General features: G+C 34.4%; 1 protein-coding gene across 1 annotated transcript in view; it reads right to left on the reverse strand.

Moving 5' to 3' along the window:
• The window catches only part of LOC128984436 (uncharacterized), a 220,207-nt gene that overhangs the window by 103,560 nt on the left and 95,839 nt on the right, over positions 1 to 20,808 (reverse strand). The window contains exons 4-5 of the mRNA XM_054403756.1: positions 19,683 to 19,720; positions 13,461 to 13,571 (exon numbers count right to left, since the gene is read on the reverse strand). Of these exons, the coding sequence (XP_054259731.1) occupies positions 13,461 to 13,571; positions 19,683 to 19,686 (115 nt within the window). The 5' untranslated portion in view covers positions 19,687 to 19,720. The remainder of the gene's footprint in view (positions 1 to 13,460; positions 13,572 to 19,682; positions 19,721 to 20,808) is intronic.

Genomic DNA, 20,808 nt, shown 5'->3' on the forward strand with positions numbered 1-20,808 from the left:
AGTTTATATTCTTGCTCGTGACCACGAGAACGTTAATGAAGTGACGTACGTTATTTTTATACATCTTTTTATAATCATTGTACATGTACAGGGTTTTTCGATAGAGAGAAGGTTTTCCAGGCCTGAGTAATCCATCCATATTAGAATTCAAGGAGAGCTTTGAATCACTAGGTAAACCCGTAGTATTATTGTTTAAAGCTATTGGTTATTGAGGGGAGTTTAACCTGGTTCCTAGACTGAAGTGCCAAAAGCTCTATGTGTATGCGCACAAGGGATGCACATAAACGGCATTTACACCTGGACTAGAAAAAAGAAAGTCTTACGAGCCGTAAGATAAGGCAAAATCTAAAATCTTGTCCTTGAAAATTTTAACATCGTTAGTTATTATTCTAAAACTCTCTAATTACTATGGTGTTTTTATTTATTTTTGACTTAAGTAATAACCTTGATGTTTAAAGGATGTATGGTCCAAATCACTGTCCTAGTAATGAATCTAAATTACATATTCTTATTTTTTTCAGCCTTAATTTGAACCACTGCTACAACAATGTTATTTGTTTGGTGGAAGAAAGCTGGCGTTCTCATTGCATCTTATATTATTCTCCTTGTTTGGTTGCAGGGGTGTTCCTGACTATGGTGTTAGGATTGTTCGCTCTCACATTTGGTTCTCTTTTGATCGTCATTGATCCTTACGACATTAATTTCAAAATGGTAAGTCATATTTATTAAAATGGTAATAGACTTTATATTAAATACATCTTGAATAATAGATACTTTAAAATCGCATTTAAAAAACTAAAAATAAAATCATACAGGGTGTCCTGCAAAAAGCTTTTAAAAATAGGAATGGTTATTGGGTTAAAATAAAATTAAAACCAAGAATAAATATTTTTTCAAAAATGCCTTGTTAGCGAGATATTCACCATTTTGTTTTCAATGTATATACGAACAATTTAGAGATATCTTTATGCAATTTGGTACACTATTGTATCAGTTCATAATTTGTTGTAGAAAATAGACTAAATTAAAAAAATGGTTTAAAAGTGATGGCCATTTTATATTTATATCTTAAATTACTAAAATATTGCTGATTTGATGAAAAAATTCCATGAAAACTTTTATTTAGCATAAACCACTAAGTAATTTTTACTTTACTTGTTTCGCCAATCATTTCTTGTTTTATGTTGTTTGATTTTGAAATAACAAATCGCTAACCAACGTTATGCTTGGTTCTACAGTTAAGGCCCACATGCACGTGTCACCGCGAGGTACATTGGTACGACAGATTATCACCTCTGTATTAATGGTTTCCGCATAACCCGTTCCACTCACTGCTTTGTCTCACTCAGTTTGTAAACGTAGAAAAGTATTATCGTTTGATGTTGTGTAAATGAGATAATCGAGGGAAAATGCCATCCACAAATCATTTTAACTGTATATCAAAATAGATTTATTTCTTACATTTAATTGTAACAGGCTTTCGTATGTATGTATGCACAACCCTTAAACCACATGATTAGCGAGTAAAACGTATTTATATTAGATGTAACTTGACAATCCCCAAAAATTAACTTATTTAAACTGAAAACTTAAAGAATAGCATTAAGTATACAATCGGTCAAGAGAGGTTTTCGACCACTAAACGGGACAAATAACATAATACAATTCGAAATAGAGTCAAGGTTTTTAGGAGAGTTAGTGACAGAGCAGACAACATGTCAGAGTAAAATTATGTTGAATGAATAGAGAGAATATAGGAGTTACACCAAATATCAGCACAAAGTGAAGCTGGTTTCAAAAATTCAATTTTAAACTTAAGTTTTTAAAAATCTATACATTTTAAGAACACTTATTAATTATGGAAATCGAAATAAATAATAAACATAAAGTAGGTAAAGCTGTAATTTAAAATAGTTTCATTTACTCCAGAGATTATTACTAAAATATTATTATGTCAACTAGTTGATGTCAAACTGGGTAAAAGGCTCATCCAACTACTGAAAGTTATAAAACGTGTAAATTAAGATAATCAACTAACAAAGCCCTATAAATAACACAACTATAAATTTTAAAGCCTCAAACTTTTCCTTTCACAAACAGATTATTTTCAAATCTATTGAAAATCTTGAGACTGATAATTATAAACAGCGAGCAGGTGTGTGCCAGTAAGTCGATCGGCTAAATTACAACTTCCACATTCTGGCAGTCGGCGCTGGAACGTGTCCAATCTTCGTCGTGGCCTTTGATGGTAGACAACCCGTCACAATGAGGATTTACACAGTTCCGTTCATTAATGGAACACCCTGTAGACTACGAGACACTGGATGTAAATAGCTGTCTAAATCAGGCTGAGGGCGGAAGTGAGGCGACACACGACACGCGACATTCGTGCACAACACGGGTGTTGGGGTGTTGTACCACGTCGTCAACACGGGGCTACTGTTGGCGACACACGACACGCGACATTCGTGCACAACACGGGTGTTGGGGTGTTGTACCACGTCAACACGGGGCTACTGTAGGCGAGCAACTTACATGTGCAATGCATGTGAACTGGGAACACGTAAACAACCAAGTAGGCAATAAGGAACCCTACTCAACTGATAGTAAGATCGTTAACAAATACGACAACTGAAACTTTCTAACGGGAAGCTACATAAAGTGGAGTGTAAAATAGTATCTTGTTACAGGGGTTAGAGTAAAACGCTCTCCCCTCAAATTTGTGTAATGTCACAATTTAAAATACTCTTTCGGCTGTTTGATGGCCGAGATCCTCTTTATAAAGTGTTTACAATTTAGGAAGATTTTAAACTTATGCTAAAAAGAAGGATATTATAACTACTGTAACAACAAATGTAAAAAAATATGTTATGAACTAAAAAGGTTCAAAAATACATATTGTCTAATGTCTCTGAGCAAGTATGAGGTACTTGATATTACCTATTTCTGTGCAACACATTTTTTCGTATTTTTCATATTTTGGTCATTTTACTGTGTTTCTATTAATCTACACATAGAATGTGCTTATGTATATTCTTTGTGCTGACAAAAGGTTTAAAACGACCATTTATCTTTATAAAAACTCATCATTTATAGAGTCCTTGTTTAGTCATTTAAGCTCATTTTCCCTTTAGTTTATGTTCCCATGATATACTCTGATTGTTATTTTTATTACACATAAGTTACACAGATTTATTTTTGACCATTGTGCTATTTGGAATCTTAGAGAGTTTAATTAATTTCTGAATCCCTCCCTGCCTATGATCAGAAATTGTGAGAAGTCCTTTGGTACCACCCTTACTTAAGAAACTACACTACTGAGCTATGAATACCTTTGTTGACATTGCATTTGAGTACAAGAAACGCTAGAATTCAAGATGAAGTTTGGTTTAAGTTTGTAACATAAAATATATCATTATTTGTAATCACGCATTCAACATCAACGCTGCCACACTTAACACTACAGGTAGTAAGTTATCAGCTTGACTTTCATTCACGTCTCGCTCGTAAAGGATGACATTTCACTATCTACAATCAGCTAATTCCAGTTGCAATATTAAACAACCACCGTTGTACACAGTTATGCGATTAAATTGAGCGTCAAAGAGCAAGTAGATTGCGCATGTCCGTGGCTGGAGTCAGGGGGGGAGGGGGCAGGTGTAGTCAAAACTCAAACTGGGAGAAAGGCACAAACACACTGACAAGGTCGACCAAAGACCTTGTGACTTTGTGTAATTGTGGTAATTCCAGACCAGTTGAAAAATAACTCGACCAGGCGGCGTTTTGTAACTAACTGCTGCCAACCGAATGGATAGGCATTCAATTCTTTTGCACCGGATCATTTGCTTCTAACATCTATATATAGGCTTCTGTAATCATCTTACTGATTTAGTAAGGTACCAATACTGATTATCATCAATGACTAACATAGTTTTGCAACAATTTGACAGGCTCCAAATAATTAAAACCCGTTTAAGAAACAAGGGTATTTTCTGCAAAAGGATATGTTTTAAGCTTCTTCTTTAAGGTTCTACCATGACGCTAACATTAACACAGTCAACTCGTGTAGACGTAATTGAAATATTATGAATTACCTTAACAACGAAAAAATACTGCAATTAAATTAACCGTCAAACATTTCTGAACCATTTAAAATCATCAGTAAACATTCATACTGGCTAAATATTGCAAAAACATTGATGGAAAACGGATTGCTAAAAACAATTTATGTGTAAAACCTTAATGTGTAATGAAAATGCTCGAGGACGATGCAGTTCGTGGATAGAACAATGTTGTATTTAATGTAACCAACATCAAAATCTCATACAGAACAGATTGCATGGCTGACTCACATCATTGCACTAAACCGCAAGGCTTTGTCAATTTCCAAGGCTACTTGGTGTATTAAACCACTTATGTTTGAATACACCTTAAACTGCTATAAGCAAGCAGCTATGCACGAGAGGCTAGTAAGGACAAAATATGTACTAGTTGTGTAAATTAATTTTGCTGTCATATGGCAAATAAAAAAACATGGATAATCAATTGAAAAACTGATATTTAAATCACCACCTCTAACACCAGCACTAACATATTTTTTTATTAAATTATTAAGACGAGTGTAGTAACAACAACTACTATGTATAATTGAATAACATATACAGGGTGTCCCGGAACTCTCTACCAATATTTTAGGGCATTGCTCCTGGGTAAGAAACATACCTAAATATCATATTTAAATTGTCCGGAAGTCCTTAGTTACTCACACAGCCGCCATTTTGTTTTTTTCAGTTATTACTTTTTTTCTAAAGAATGGTTAAACATACGAAATGGAAACTTTGCACAAACATTAATGACAACTAGACAAAGCTACAAAAAAATTATGACGATTTTTTAAATTCATAAAACAAAATGGCGGCCATTTGAAATTTTTATAAAATTAACGGTTTTTGAGTTATTTAAGAAACAAAATTTTAAATGGCCGCCATTTTGTTTTATGAATTTGAAAAATCGCCATAATTTTTTTGTAGCTTTCTCTAGTTGTTATAAATGTTTGTGCAAAGTTTCCATTTCATTCTTTAGAAAAAAAGTAATAACTGAAAAAAACAAAATGGCGGCTGTGTGAGTAACTAAGGACTTCCGGACAATTTAAATATGATATTTAGGTATGTTTCTTACCCAGGAGCAATGCCCTAAAATATTGGTAGAGAGTTCCGGGACACCCTGTATTTTAAATAGTTTTAGTGATATCAACAAAATGTGAAAAAAATAGCGTTTTAATTTAGGTAAGTGTATTCACGATGAAGCCCAACGGAATAAAATAACGAGGAGTGAAAAATTGCAAACATTAAACGTGAAGAGCGGCAAAAATAAAGGCAATGTAATATTCAGGAGTGCTGATCATTACTCTTTCATTAGCACTTGAGGCGTATTAATGATTCAGAAGGCGTTGCTGGGCAAAATTACAATGTCGCTCTTAAATGTTATTTATTTATCATACTACTGTTTCATGCTGTAGCTTTATTTTAGCAATACACTAACGTTAATACGTTTTAACATAGTTTTATGTGCCAGATAAGATATAAGAATGCTCTGGCTTTTGAACGTGCGCCGATTGTTAAATTTAAATATGAACAATTGCAAAACCATTACACTAAATTATTGTTTTCATTTGTCATTTCCATTCTACCAAATAATAGTGAAAGTTGTGAAATGAAAGTTCTCCGAAAATACTGTGAGAACGGAATACACGCCAGATCATAGTTGCATGTGATTTTCCCACTGACCATTGACCGATTCATTGCTCCCCTGTCCTTTTGTCTCCAATTTCCAAGTCCTCGATGTAAAACTACAGTACTTGTTATGTAAAAGTCCAATGTATACAGTATCCTACAAACTGTTGATTGCTACGTCATACCATTTCCACTGTCCCCTTGTCCACCACTGTTCCTATTCCACTGTTCCACATCATTACGTCACTATGCAGTACTTAAGCAGCTAGCGTGCTTGCGACATAGCGTGTGTATGAATGACAAAGCATGTCCACAGTTCCGATTGTCATGTTTTAACTAAGCTCTTGTTAGATGTCAATTATAGATTTAATTTAGCTGCTTGTCCTTACCTATGTTGAAACTACTGTGTTGTCATCCGTGTAACCAATTAATGTCGCTTACAGCAACGGCCTGTTAATATTTGTATACTGAGTGGTGTCTACATGTACACAACTTTCAGTGAATAAGGTATTTAGATAAACAATTTTTTTCGTAAACAGTTTTCGTTTTAAGAACAGCGATTTATAGGCAATTTTAGTTATATTACCAAAAGTGAAACAATTTCCTATACTATATAAACTTTATTATTTTCAAATGGGTAAAAAAGTGATATGACTTCATGATATGTATGGATGTGAAAGTACCTCTTGATATACCTAATTGTACATATTTTTAAGCTATCCCTACACAAATTTGTTAAAACTGTTTACAAAACTACTCAGTAATTGAAAATTTAATGAGCGAAGAATGGTGGCAATTCAAGAGCCAACAATAGCATAGCGTTTTGATATTTACCTAAGTAGCATAGATATTACCATTATATTACGAAAAGGTTTAGTTTCTCCAACGGTTGTGCAGCATAAGGTCAGTTGACGACCAGCATAAGCCAGTGAATCGACATAATTTAACAACACGTGTTTCAATTTACAGCCACTGTAATCAGATTACTTTTTCATATAATTTCATGTATGAATGACAATATTCTATCGCTATTTACTGTGTAAATTTTCAAAATTTTAAAACCAGTTTCATTGAATTTAAGCGACGATTTTAAGTGATAAGTCTTTAGGTTTCCTCTTTAAAATAGTACAAGCTATATACTTTCTAAATCAAAAGAATAAAATACTGTTGTATCTCCTTTTTTTAAATCGGTTCTTTGGTCTAGTCTGAAAGGGGTTTAAGCGTTCACGCCAGGGGCGTTTTGTAAAAAGATTCTCAAACGCTTCTAAAGGAAGACCACTTTACCTGACAGACACCCCTTCAAGTTTTCTTAATCTATTACTATGCTTACGTAGTCTTTGTAATTGAGAGCTATGTAGGCCAATATGTTCGGTACACTAGTAAAATATATTTACGAATTAACAGCTTTAACATTTACCTAACATTTTTCTAAACAAACATGATAACTACTATACTTTAAAAGCCAACACGAGATATACCCCTCAATTTTTCCTAGTGTTTGAATTTGCAAATCAACAACCGAAACACCTTTTTAAAATGTCACCAAACACCCTATAACCTAATTCATAGCGAAGTTTGGGGTGAAGTATGTCTAAATAGGACATAACAAGGACTTTGGTTTGAGATACTTCAGAGCAAAATTGATCTTTGCAATTTTTGAAAAGTTGCTATTTACTTGTCGTTGATAATTCAGCGAAATCTACATAAGTGCCTCCTCTAATGCCTGGTTTGCGATGGAAAACAATTTTCGTATTAACCGTGTTAAAAGTGTACAAAAGATATTGTTTAAGTGTAAAAGTGTTGTTTCTACGCCAGCCACTGAGTCATCAGACGTTGCACATCAAGTGTTTTTCTCTTCCACATGTTCCGCAGATGACGAATGTACACTGGGTAAGTAGGCCTCAGTGGTGATTAAGGCCAGAGATGGTTTGGCGCCAAAACACTCTCCCTCCCTCTAGCTGGTGGTAATGACAATCAGTACAATCAGCACGGTAGCCGACCTGTCACTCAGCTGTCTGACGCACAATCGCGCTGATTGTAACGTGACACATCAGCATACAATGCAGACCACTTGATTGATAAACATTGTGAGAATGGCTAGCATTAATAGAGGTGTGAAGCTTTCGAGGGGGAGATCATTCCACTGTTCTTAAATAGCTACCAACGTATCTTAAAGAAAATTTGTTTAAACAACTTGTAAAAAAGACCATTTTATCATGAACTATTAGCTTAACCTTAACCTGTGCATCCGACGGTTATGCACCTTTGAATTAAAAACGTCTTTTCACTGAAACAAATACGATTTTTAGTGATTGTAAGATTAACACTTCCTCTATACTTCATAGCGTCACTATTAAATAAAGTTAATCAATAGTAGTTTTCACAAAAAAAAAATTGATTTTTAGCAATAAGCTGCGTGGTAGTGTTCATTATAAATCATCTTAAAGATGTAAACAAAGTACGTTCAAACAGTCTAGTTATTCCTTAGTAGCCAAGAGGGAAGAGGACCGTTGAATAAATCTCAAAAGCCAAACCTCAGAACACGTCATAGACAAATAGTCTTTTGTCTTAGTAAAATAACAAAGCAGTAACTTCCAAGTAACTTATGCCTATTTTACTAATTTGTCTTAGTCTAGACAAATTAGTAAAATAGGCATAGTCAATGTTTTAGGCCCATGTCAGTACTCAAGACAGTAGCATGTGAAAAACTCCTATTACTGTAACTCAATCTAGTGCGCTTTGTGGGATAGACCGACTGATAGATTGAATTTAAATATTGGCAATATGAACGTTATTTTACAACGATAAAACTAAAGTAATGTTACAGTATACCATGTAGGTTTTCAAGAACGATAAAATGCAACCCTATTACGTTATTGGCGGTTACAAATTTTAAGTATTGCCAATACATTGAGTTTTAAATATTTTTATTATATTGTAATATAGGTATATTTAATTTGAATGACCAGGTGCGGTAAGTGACTTTACAGCACTTCACTTTTTATTTGCATTAGGCGATTACAATGTATCGACGGTTCAAAACCACACAATAATCCCTACACTGGGTAGTACAAGGTAAATTCACTGTTAAAAGTTCATGTGCGTTAACATCCTATCAACTGTGTGAATACAAGCTAAACAATAGTTAACAACAATTGTAACGGTTTAAAATAAGCTGATTTCTGGCTCCTAGTTTGATGTCAACTTTATTTACCTTCGCGTATGGCGTTAAATTACATCACTTATCTTATGAGAATACATTTACTATTTGGTTGGTGCAATTTTGTGCAGTTGTTGTACCATACATATTTTAACATAACCAGTTAAAAGCAGTGTATTTAGATGAAAACACTTGATACGGATTGTGACCTACAATGGCATTAAATCTTTACTAAAATGTTCAAGGTAAAACTTTACAAAGTATCAGAACGGATTATCTAAACATAAAATGAGGTGTAAAATCACAAACTCTACTGAGAGACAGAGACAGTGTGTGATAAAATGTTACGATCACAGGGACTCCTTTAGTATTCCATTGTGTTTGTGGAGGTAACTCTCTTTAATACATCATAGATAACAGCTACTTATCAGTGACGCTGAGCATGTGTTGAGGTACGTACCTGCGTAAACACCCTTATCACTATAAACATAATGCCCCGTTGTGTGTAAAGTGAGCAGGTAATCGTAGTGTAAAATGTGTTCGTGACGTAGGCATTGTGATCATATGTTCGCATGAAACACATGTTCAATGACGTAAGTTGTAGCATTGACTGAAGAGTTTGAAGTAAACGAAAAATCTATATTTCGCAGTTGAAGCCAGTTTTTACTCAATAGCAACATTAATTTATTGGTGAGAGTTGAATTTTACTATTGAAGTTCTTTTCTATTATAGTTTGTCATTCTATGATAGTTAACGGGGTCATAACAGATGGTTTCGTTTCAAAAATTTTCCCTCTCAGTTGTTATGGTTTAAAAGGTTGAATTTAGGTGTTAGATGGTAACAAGACCCGGGGATATCAAGGCCAGTTCTTTGAATGTTTTCTCACAAAAACACCTGTGAAACTGCTGATGACACGGATAAACACGAATAGTAATTTACCTCAGCAACTTTGTGTGTAGTTCACTTCGCCTATTATTTTAAAACTGTCAAGAGCTTGTAAGTGGAAATGAAAGTTTTGTTTTACTGTATAGTAACTATAGGCAAAACCTCCATTGAACTAACAATAAAGTAGTTTTAAGTTATATCCATTTTAATTGACCAAGACTTAAAAACCTAATGTAGGCTATATTAAACAAAGCAGAATGAAATAAGCAAAAGATTAATGGGTTCAGTTGAGCCAATTTATTTTTATTGTAAAACAGGTAAAACTGACAGAATCCTTTACAAAGAAATTAAATTTTTACTATTCGGTAAACTATCCATAGTCAAAACATTGCTAGGTTTGGCACTAGGACTATACCATAACGGTTTAGACAACGAATTTGTTACCTTTACAGGATTGATAGAGTTTTAAAAGAGGGACAAAACATATATGTCAAAATAATTCATGAAATTTATCATGGGCTGTAAACTAGTTTCAATAGTTTACACCCAAAGTTGATATAAAGATTCTTTTTACCTTCTCACTCCATTGTACAAAGTAAATAGAATATTGAAGAGTTTTGCGATCGTAACACTTTATGGCTCATTTGCTCTCACTGAACTTCAGTTCTGATTTTATGCCACGTTTTATGTCTAGGCACTTCGTTCTGATGTTTCCCACTATCTCACAACGTGTTTTGTGAGATTATTCTATGTCAATGCCGAGTAACAATGTGTTACGTAATTAGTCAATTTAACTTCTTTCATCTAAGTTAGGGTAGTGGATCACTTTACTAAAATAATTACAAGTATATAACACACTCGTTTAAATAATATTTCGTTATCGAAACTAAAATAACTGATTGTTGGTTCATTTTATTACTAATTTTTCTCTGTTTGTGATTCAGGTATATAATTAGTTTTTCTTTATGATTTGCTAATAAGTAGTATGTGTGTGTATTTCGAGTAGAAAAAATATGTGTCATTTGATTGAAGATGCACTCGTATTACTGACAAATTCATCGCAACAAAGTTAACGAGAAGAACATATACAGGGTGGTAAAAAAGTCCCTGGACAGTTAAATATTAAAAGAAATAATGCAGATAGAGCTACAATACTTGGTACAAAGTTACAGGGCATAAAACTATATTTTAACACATATTCAGTGATCCAATAACTTTTCAGGGGGACGGCCCACAAGGAGTCGGAAGAAAATCTTAAATGGAAGCATAGGTCAATATGCACATCAAATTAAAGGTCTTCTTTAGTAGAATACAATGCCGCAAACCGCACTTCAAAAGGTTGATCCTGCGCAAAATGGCAGATGTTCAAAGATTTCTTGAATCCGCCATTTTGAATCTTTGAACGACTGCCATTTTTTACTCAGGCATTCTTTTGAGCTTGAATTTACGGCATCGTAATCTACTAGTGAAGACCTTTAATTTGATGTGCATATCGACCTATGCTTACGTTAACAATTTTCTTCCGATTCCTAGGGCTGTGCCCCCTGAGGATAAAGCGTATAATAGCAATGTAAATTAAATGAATCTTTGAACAACTGTCATTTTGTGCAGGGTCAACCTTTTGAAGTGCAGTTTGTGGCATTGTATTCTACTAAAAAAGACCTTTAATTTGATGTGCATATTGACCTATGCTTCCATTTAAGATTTTCTTCCGACTCCTTGTGGGCCGTCCCTCTGAAGAGTTATTGGATCACTGAATATGTGTTAAAATAGAGTTTTATGCCCTGTAACTTTGTACCAAGTATTGTAGCTCTATCTGCATTATTTTTTAAAATATTTAACTGTCCAGGGACTTTTTTACCACCCTGTATAATAACATTAAAGGATACAATGGAAAAAGTTATAAATAAATAGTAAGTTAAAAATGAAAGTAGAAATAATGTTTTAAAATCATAAAAGGGAAATAAGGTTAAAGATAACAATTACAGAAATTGTTTTATATTGATCAAAGACGCTAGCTATGGTAGGTTATTTCTGTATTAATGTGATGAAACATTGCAGAGTACTGTACATCGTTGAACAAGTAAACAAGACAGGTGTTACCAATGTCACCACACAGCTGACTTACAGCTGGAAAATGACGTAATGTTGACTGTGGCAAATACAAGCTCATGCACCAGGCAAACTGCGGAATAAAATGTCGTTTAGTCTCAAATTAAAATGCATAAAAGACTGCTTGATTACCATAGAAACGATATGAGTTTAATTTTACATACAAAATGTAGTGTATTAGTTTTTAATGTAGTAAAAGAGAGCAATAGAGCTTTTAAAACTCTTTGTTGCTTAAAGTAAAACTCAATTCATTGATATTATTCCTGTCAGTTCTTCTTATGTTTTGTAAGAATATTCAGTAATATAGTACGTGTTTCTTTTTTTTTATCTCGGATACATAATAATGTAAATATATTGGAATATGATGTTTATGAACAGTTTTTTTTTTTTTTTTTTTTTTTTTTTTTTTTTTTTTTTTACCTAAAGTAGAATGAAATCAACAAATACAAAATAATAAAACGCTGACAATAGAGAGTGGAGTTGGCTATGAGCTCAACCCGTATGGATACTGTTACCATAGACTAATATAAGAAGAATTTGTTACTTAGCTGTGCTATTACAATTACACAACACGGTCAAGACTATTAATACGAGATGATGGTATGAATACAATAAGCACCCTGAAAATAACCATTTGTTATCAGCTGGTTCTTTTACAGTGAAAACCATCTATCTAATCTCCTTGAAACTGTGGGGAATTGTTCTACACATACCAAGGGAGATTCATAAACAATTCCCTATATGAAAACCTGTTAAAGCTCTTTCCTCCTTTTAAGTTACATGCTAGGCTTATATGACTTTACAAGTTAATATCTGTAAGAAAACTGTGTTTGCATTCGCTACTTTCGTAAAATGGTCTTTCCTTGACACAATCACACAGCTGATTGAGAATTTATTTTGCAACAATGTGTGATTAACTAAGCTATTGACTTTCAAAAATACATAAATTCCATGACCATTTTGTAAAAATTAATGTTTTATCAGCGTTATAAGACTTTCAAGATTGTATATACATACACCATTATAAACCACGAGTAGAACTGTTTTACAAGTTGGAGTAATTAGATTAACCTTGACAATTCATGTCCTAGCTGTTAGTCAGATGTTATGTGACATTGCTAACACCTGTTTTGTTTACACAAGTAACTAGGTTACAGCAGAATATCTCTGCCGTATTTCACTAGTTATTTTATAATTGGGAAAGTACACAAGGTATTCTATAGTAAAAACGCGTAAATAATAATCTAAAGTCAAATACCCTGTTATAAAGTTTTCACAAGATAGTTACACACGATCAACAGATTACGAAATTAAGTGACGTATGAGAAATCAAGTTCGACGACATAAGTATGCGGGAAACTTGCAGAATTTACTTATCAAAATACGAAAGAAGTTACTACTAACAGTATCAGTCGACTTACGACTTATAATATTCAGTTGATGTGTTAACACTCTGACTAGTACAGGAGTGACAAAAATATTTTTGACTTAACTGACTCGACACTAAAATGTTTTGATAAACACATCACTACATCCAACCAGATGGAATGGTTTGTTGTTGTTGTACTCACCATGTTGGGGGTGTTCGGCGTCAGTGAGGTCGGTAGGCGAGGGCTCCCTTACACAGGACATGAGCCCCAGCCCTCCCGAGCCTTCCGCCTTGGACACCGCCATCCCGGCACCTGCAACACATAGGAAACAGGGTTAATATGGCAATGACATTGCATAACGTACCACTATCTCAATTATCTTTTGTTGATTTGTGGAAAGATATTACCAAAACAGAGACAGTCCTCCTGGCCTTAAAGATCTATCCGTTTCTTGATAATCGTTGTCTACTGGGTTGGACCGTGTTGCCGATCTGCAAGTAAGTACGCGCTTCTTATGTTTAGAATAATTTGAATTGAACTACCACCAATGACAAGTAAATATGTGATTTACAAATACAAATATTTTAGAGTTAAATGTTAGCTTTTAGTCCCACCTCTCTAATCTGAAAATGGACTTCTCTAATTAAGGATGTGGACTTTCACGTTCACACAAGACGTACAGTGGGACCGTGTTATGGAACTGACGATAGGGAGATGATGCAGTTTCCTTATCGTCAGGTCGTCAATCTAACAAAAGCCCCTACACTTACTCCTTAACTATTAATTCCCTTCACTTGACAAAACTGTGATACCTCCGAAACATCGAACATTAATCATATCTCGGTGTCACGGTCCATCCCGTAAGACTAGTATACTCACATACTGTATATCTCCCAAGAACGACCGTGGAAGTATATATGTTTCCATCATTTTTTTGAAGAGACATGGGCCATCAGTTTAAATTAAGAACCTCCAAACGTATTGGTAAAACACATATTTTAATTGGCGGGATTCCTACCCAAGGGCTTCGAGAAAGAAGTCCCGCGATCTTACCTGCTGCGGAAAAAACTACTATTAAAGAAACCACATTAGAATATTTCGTTCACCCTAAGTTATTACTACTCAATGCCAATAAAATAAATAAATTGTGTTGTAATGAATTATTATTTCATATTTACCACAGTTACGAGTTCAACTTTTCGGAACTTAAAACTGCATTATATAAGGGACAAACTCTGTGATACATAGGATACTGTATTGAGACTAACATGTAAATAATTCATTTCCAAACGAAAATACAAAAATAATTATTTTTATCCAGATATGAGGGTTAAATTATAACCTTAATTGTTACCGTAAAAGCGGATTAAAGTCCACTTTACTAACTATTATACATTCTCCCATACCAACAACAAATTGTTTTAAGTAGTAACCAACTACTCTGTCCCCTTGATCCAAAAAAGTGGTGTTCAAAATAATAAAGCCCTTTAAATTCTGAAAAAAATTGTTGAGCACACATCGGCTCAATAGTTATTGCAACTTGTGTCAATTTTCAATAAAAACCAATAGAATAACATTTAAACACGATTTAAAAACACCGCTTGAGAAACTCAGACGCACTTCTTTTTAATGTGAAAAATCAGCTCAAAATCTGGGAAAAATACTCCTCATGAAATCTTGTTTGTCACAAAGCATTAATCCGTCAGCAAAGCAAAGAATTAAATAACCTTTTGAAGACAAATCAGATTTATTACCGACAAAGAACGCTTTTAAACTGAACAGAAGTAGGTTAACGCGATGAAAGAGCCGCTTAACGTTAGCTACAAAGAGAGGGAAGGTAATGTAGGGGTGGTAGGGGGGCCTTGGCCATGGACCACAGCATTGATCGACGCAACAGGCTCTCTCTGTCGTCCTCCTCACCAAACACCGGGTTGTACCCTCAGCCCAAGGTCGTGGAACAAAGCTTTGTATACTGACCTAACACATCCGACTGAAAACGCCTTCTATATGTAATCAATAGATCTAACTTATACTACACTTTTTGTATGAACACTTTTAGTGGATTTCCTATGTGGGGTAGTTATTGCGGTAGGTCTCTTGGTAACAGACCCTGGACCGCTTTAATTTTTCATTTTGATCTTTTAAGAGGCTAAAACATCGTTCAAATCGATTGGCAAGTGTCCGTTAGCACATGAATCGCGTAAAATAATTTACTTTTTATAAAATTTTGTACAAAAGTGTAAACCTACGTATATTCAAACGTGTTACCGGCATGATGCTATGAGAACAGTGTTTTACGAGGTAAAAATGTGCTTCTCATAACATGTGGCTATTCCTTTTAACACCATTTTTGTAAAGTTTAAAAACAATTAATTTAATATTATTAAAAGGCGTTATTGTGTGTTTAATGGTTGAGTAAAAATAAAACTGGTATCTTTACTTTCCCTGGAACAGCAAACTTAAATACGCAAATAACCTAATATTATTTGTATAGGTTTGTAATTAGAAATTCTTCTGTAGGTCTGCTGCGGTGGCGGGTATTTTGTTTTAGTTTTTTAGAATGTCATTTAGTGATGGTATTGATTCAACAGCAAAGACGATTGGTTCAATATCACAAATTTACCATTCGGTGTATACGAAAACCTGTACTTTACAAGTGACTTTACCTTAGTGTAAAATGTCTCCGGTTTGTTATACGTCACTGGTGGATCAGAATTTTTATATTGATTACACAACGAGGGGGGGTTATGAGTAGTTTAAAACTTAATGTGGTCAAATTCAGGGAAATAGATTTACTTATTGTGCTTTACTTAGACGATTATTTTCTATTAACTTAACCTTACATGAGGAAGATGTTTTGTTGGGTTGGTTATTAAAATAATGGCAATTTATCCATCATCTATCATCTATAAATATGACAAATGGCGCAGTCGCACGCAGTATTACATACTTTATTAGAATATATATATATATCATGTGTAGAATTTTAATTTTATTCACAATTAATTCACAATTTTACTAAAACTTAAACGAGATTCTGGGAACAGAACAAACTAGAGTGGTGTGTGTAAGGGTTGGAGATGAGAATGACTCACTGGACGAAACGAATGGGAGGAATTCCCAGTGACTACCAGACGACAAACACTTCACTATTTTGCAAATATCTATGGCTGTCGGGATAAAACATTATGGCTTCTCCCAGATAGTGGGATAAAAGATTAATTGAAAATATAAACTATAAAATCGAAAATAGTAATAAATAAGCGTATAGTAATAGTTACGAACCAGATTTGATTAGAAATGTCTGTGGCCAAGTTGGCTTTACAAATTCTACAAACTTAAATAAAAAAATAAAGGATTTTTGAAACGTAGAAGTTACTCTTAGAAAGCTAATTAAGATATTCAGCGCTGCTTCTGTGTTCTGTCTGTGTTGAAGATTCGATCTTACTATCGGAAACGTATCCAATATCATCCTATTTGAACCACTATCTGGGTTTCTTCTACACAATCACTTGACTGGTCCGGGACCCATTCCTATACAGCTTTACAAGAGTAGCACTTGTGCACCCAAACACAGAGCCAACTTCTCACAGGGGAGCTGCTTTCCGCATACTCCTGTTGCTGGATCGGAAATGTTTCTACGAACATGAATCTCAGATCGTAAGTGGAAAGAGTTAGTTTGTGTTTATCGATTAAGCCTCAAGTATGAACAACTTATGTAAAAAAAATGGATGTACAGAAAAAAATTTTATTTACCTTTTGTTTACAGCTCAATAAGTTTTAACTTCCGTTACGGCCGTTTCGGCATTAACATGTAATCATCATACGTCTTCGGCTGAAGCAGCGTCGTCACAGTTGAAACACATAACACGAACACGGACACATTTTACGAATACAAATATACGAAAATAAAACTAACAGGCCTGTCGCACACACGTTACTGGTTGACATGATCAGAGCTCGGATGCCGATCAAATCATGTCATGAGCTCTGATCATGTCAACCAGTAACGTGTGTGCGACAGGCCTGTTAGTTTTATTTTCGTATATTTGTATTCGTAAAATGTGTCCGTGTTCGTGTTATGTGTTTCAACTGTGACGACGCTGCTTCAGCCGAAGACGTATGATGATTACATGTTCAAAAGGTAAATGATGATGTTGATGATGTGACAAAAGGTAAATACAATTTTTTACTTACATCACAGCTCAGGGGCTAAAAATATGGATTTTTTTACGGATGTACAGTATTTACATCTTACCATGAAATTCCTGGAACACGAACAAATCAGCTTCTCCACTTCCCTAACTCTCGTTGTAGTAGTGTATAGGGTAATGTGTAGTGTGTAGTTTGTTAACTATTAATTGATGAACAACTAGAACGGAACCCCGGTCCACTTATATGTTGTTTGCTCAACAAACACACTGCCTCAATGAGTTTGAGTTCTAGTCATGCGGAAAACTCTGAAAACTCATCACCTCGTTAACGCTCCGAGGAATTCGCACGTTTACAACACAACAGAGGAAAGTCGATGGGCAAATAACAAAATTGCTGTATAATCACAACCTAAAAGACTTTGAGCCTCTAATGTTTCTTAAGAATAATCTCATCACAAATCATCACTGAAATACTAACGTTTTCTTTGGAAAGTAGATACCCCATTATGAGGACCAGATTTTACCTTTTTAAAACTTAAGGTATATGTGGTTGGCTGAGCTTTTCAACACGCGCTAATCTTTTAGCGTGCTATGTAAACTACTGAAGTTCTTTTAATCTCATGATGTTGATAAAGAATCATATGCGGGATAATACTCTAGTGCCTCAACAGTTCACAACTAATTTTATCGTAAAATTTGTTATTTTGTCTAACTTGCGGTAGGGTCTATAATCTATCATATACTGTGAATGAATTTACAGAAAACATAGATTAGATCCCCGCATTCGATTCAAACATGATTTCACTTGTTTATGTAAATTAAATGAATCATGTGGTGAGTCAGAATTGGTTATTATTCACACAAAAATGCTTTCTTGTATGAAACTTGTATTTCATCATTGTCTGGTTTTGTGTTTTAAAAGAGTATAAATGGTATTTATTTGTTTCTACAAATTGGCAAGAATCTCATATGGCTGATAGAAGCTTTTCACAGTGTTATCCATTTACCTGTTTTTACCCAACAAGATTATTCCATTTTTTTATTAGATATTTCAACATACAGGGGTTGTCCCTTATTTAAGGACAATATAATTCTGCCTTTCATATTTGGTTTACACGCCGTTAATTTAAGTTTTAAGTGAAATAGAATATGTCTCAACACTGTTGTCTATGCAAACTGAAAATAACGCAAAATGTATGTTCCAGGGTCAGTAGATTTAAATTGACTACCTATAGATATATTAGTTTGTTTTTAAACTCTTAAGTAATCAAAGTGTTAGTAACACTTAAGACAAACTCTCGCAGGCAAGTTAACACCACGCTGACTACATTACTGCACACCAAGTTTCCTAGAACTCCTCAGGGAGGTGTCAAGATGCCAGATAGTGTTGGACGTAGCGGTGGGAAGGTTAGAGGTTGGATGGTTGTGAGAGATAGGGGGGAAGAACTCTGATATCGGAGGAGCACAGCAAATAATGGAGCAGAACTTCCTTCTCGGAAGTGTTTAAACTTAAACAACCACCAACTTTTCCAAACTTTGCCAACTGTACGTCACTCCAGCTCCATTTCAGTTTTATGGAATATTTAAAGGGATAAAATTAGTTTTCAAATATTTTAATGCTTTCAAATTACGGTCTGTTTTGTATTGTGTGCTGTTTTATTTTGAAAAGAGTACTTGTTTGAATAATGTTTTATCGCATTAGCAAACACACATGTAAACAAATTTATTAGTTAATATTATGAAATTGCTTAAAGCTTTTTTATAATTTCTTGTACCGTACATACATTTTATTAAGTAGATTACGACCAATGCGAAGTACCGAAGTGTTTAACACTATATAATACGCTGGTGCAAACGACATTACTTTGAAGATCGGTTCGATTATAGTAATTTACAGTAGTTGAGTTTAAATATATAAAAGTTCTAATGGTGTTTTCAAGCTCGAAATCACGTATGTGGAAAAAACAAAAAAGAAAATGTATTATTAATTGTTATTGGCCTATATGGTAAATTTATTAACCATCGACCGATGGTGATTTAGCAAGCAGATGCAGCTATGATTCTCCTAGCAGCATCAACCGATGTAATTAGGACGTAATTGCACAACACGGACACTCTGTGATCGATTGCATGAGACTGACTCATATATGCAGCTGGAATAGCAGTTAGTGCAGCCAGCAAACCAAACAGACAAGCGACAACATTTCATTAGTTAACAAAATTAAAATAACATCACAAAAGCATCAAAGTAGAAATACTATGAACTTGCCCATGTAATGTATCTACTGTAACTGCGTAATGGTGAAACTGAAAAAAACATAAAGTACCTTAGTTGGAATCTCAAAGAGATGTAAGTATGATATTTAATAATACCAAATAGAGACAATGTGTTTCGGCAATAATTAACATAGCTCTAATTCCTAACTCAACAATTTAACGACCCTTGACGATTGCTCTACCCCAAACCGAGGAGTTTCCCAAACTAAGTGCTGCATTACGCAATCTTGTGCAACCTAACACCCAATCCTAATTCCGCAGCCACTTTTCCTTTCGCCCACAACACCTCATTAGGTTTAAGGTGTCGCCGAATCGCTTTGGAAAGCTGTTATGAGGGGTGAAACGTAATAAGTGTCCGCAACCCCATAAAACGTTTGGCCGGAACGTGAGAATGCTTGGACAGAAGTCTGCAGCCAAGACGAGCTCACTGTTGAGTGTAAACTGTTAATGTGTACGTCGTAACGTTGGCCCATAACTGGATGTTAATTGGACTTAAAATCTCGTCTTGCAGTTACTACCCCGTGAGAACGACCTTGGTAACATTCCCAGTCTCACCACCAGCGGATTTCCTCCGTAAAACATCTCAGTAAAATCCGACTTGACGACAGCCTCCAAAAGTATCTATTTAGGACAATTAAAATAATTAAATTCTTTGTTTACAGGGATTTAGATGAGATTTCGTGATAATCTTCAATTTTGTATTCCTTTGTGGTTATATACATGGTTTAAATTAAATCCTACGTTCCAGTTGCAATAAAACAACCCATGACTTCGAGCACAAGGCGTGTTTTTAAATACCTTTTTACTTTACAAGTGCATTTTTACCTTAACTTTTGATAAAAAAAAAACTTAAACGTTCATTTGGTGTAGCCAAATGTTATTTAATCGATTGAATGGGTTACTCATGGGATGGGCTATAAGAAAATCACTCTACTTTGATACTTAGAGTCGAAATAAATTAAAAATCTTTGCAGTTTATACAATTCAAGGAAATGCATTAATATACGGAATAATAAGATTATAACACAGACAATAAGGAAAGACGGACGGAAACAGTGTAAATTTGCATACATATTACCTTTGGCTTTAACTATTGATAGAAGCAAACATCCCTTTCA

The sequence above is a fragment of the Macrosteles quadrilineatus genome, unplaced genomic scaffold (genome assembly GCF_028750875.1).
Source record: "Macrosteles quadrilineatus isolate MER2022 unplaced genomic scaffold, UCM_ALF_1.0 Scaffold_2__2_contigs__length_208266976, whole genome shotgun sequence".
Taxonomy (NCBI): Eukaryota; Metazoa; Arthropoda; class Insecta; order Hemiptera; family Cicadellidae; genus Macrosteles; species Macrosteles quadrilineatus.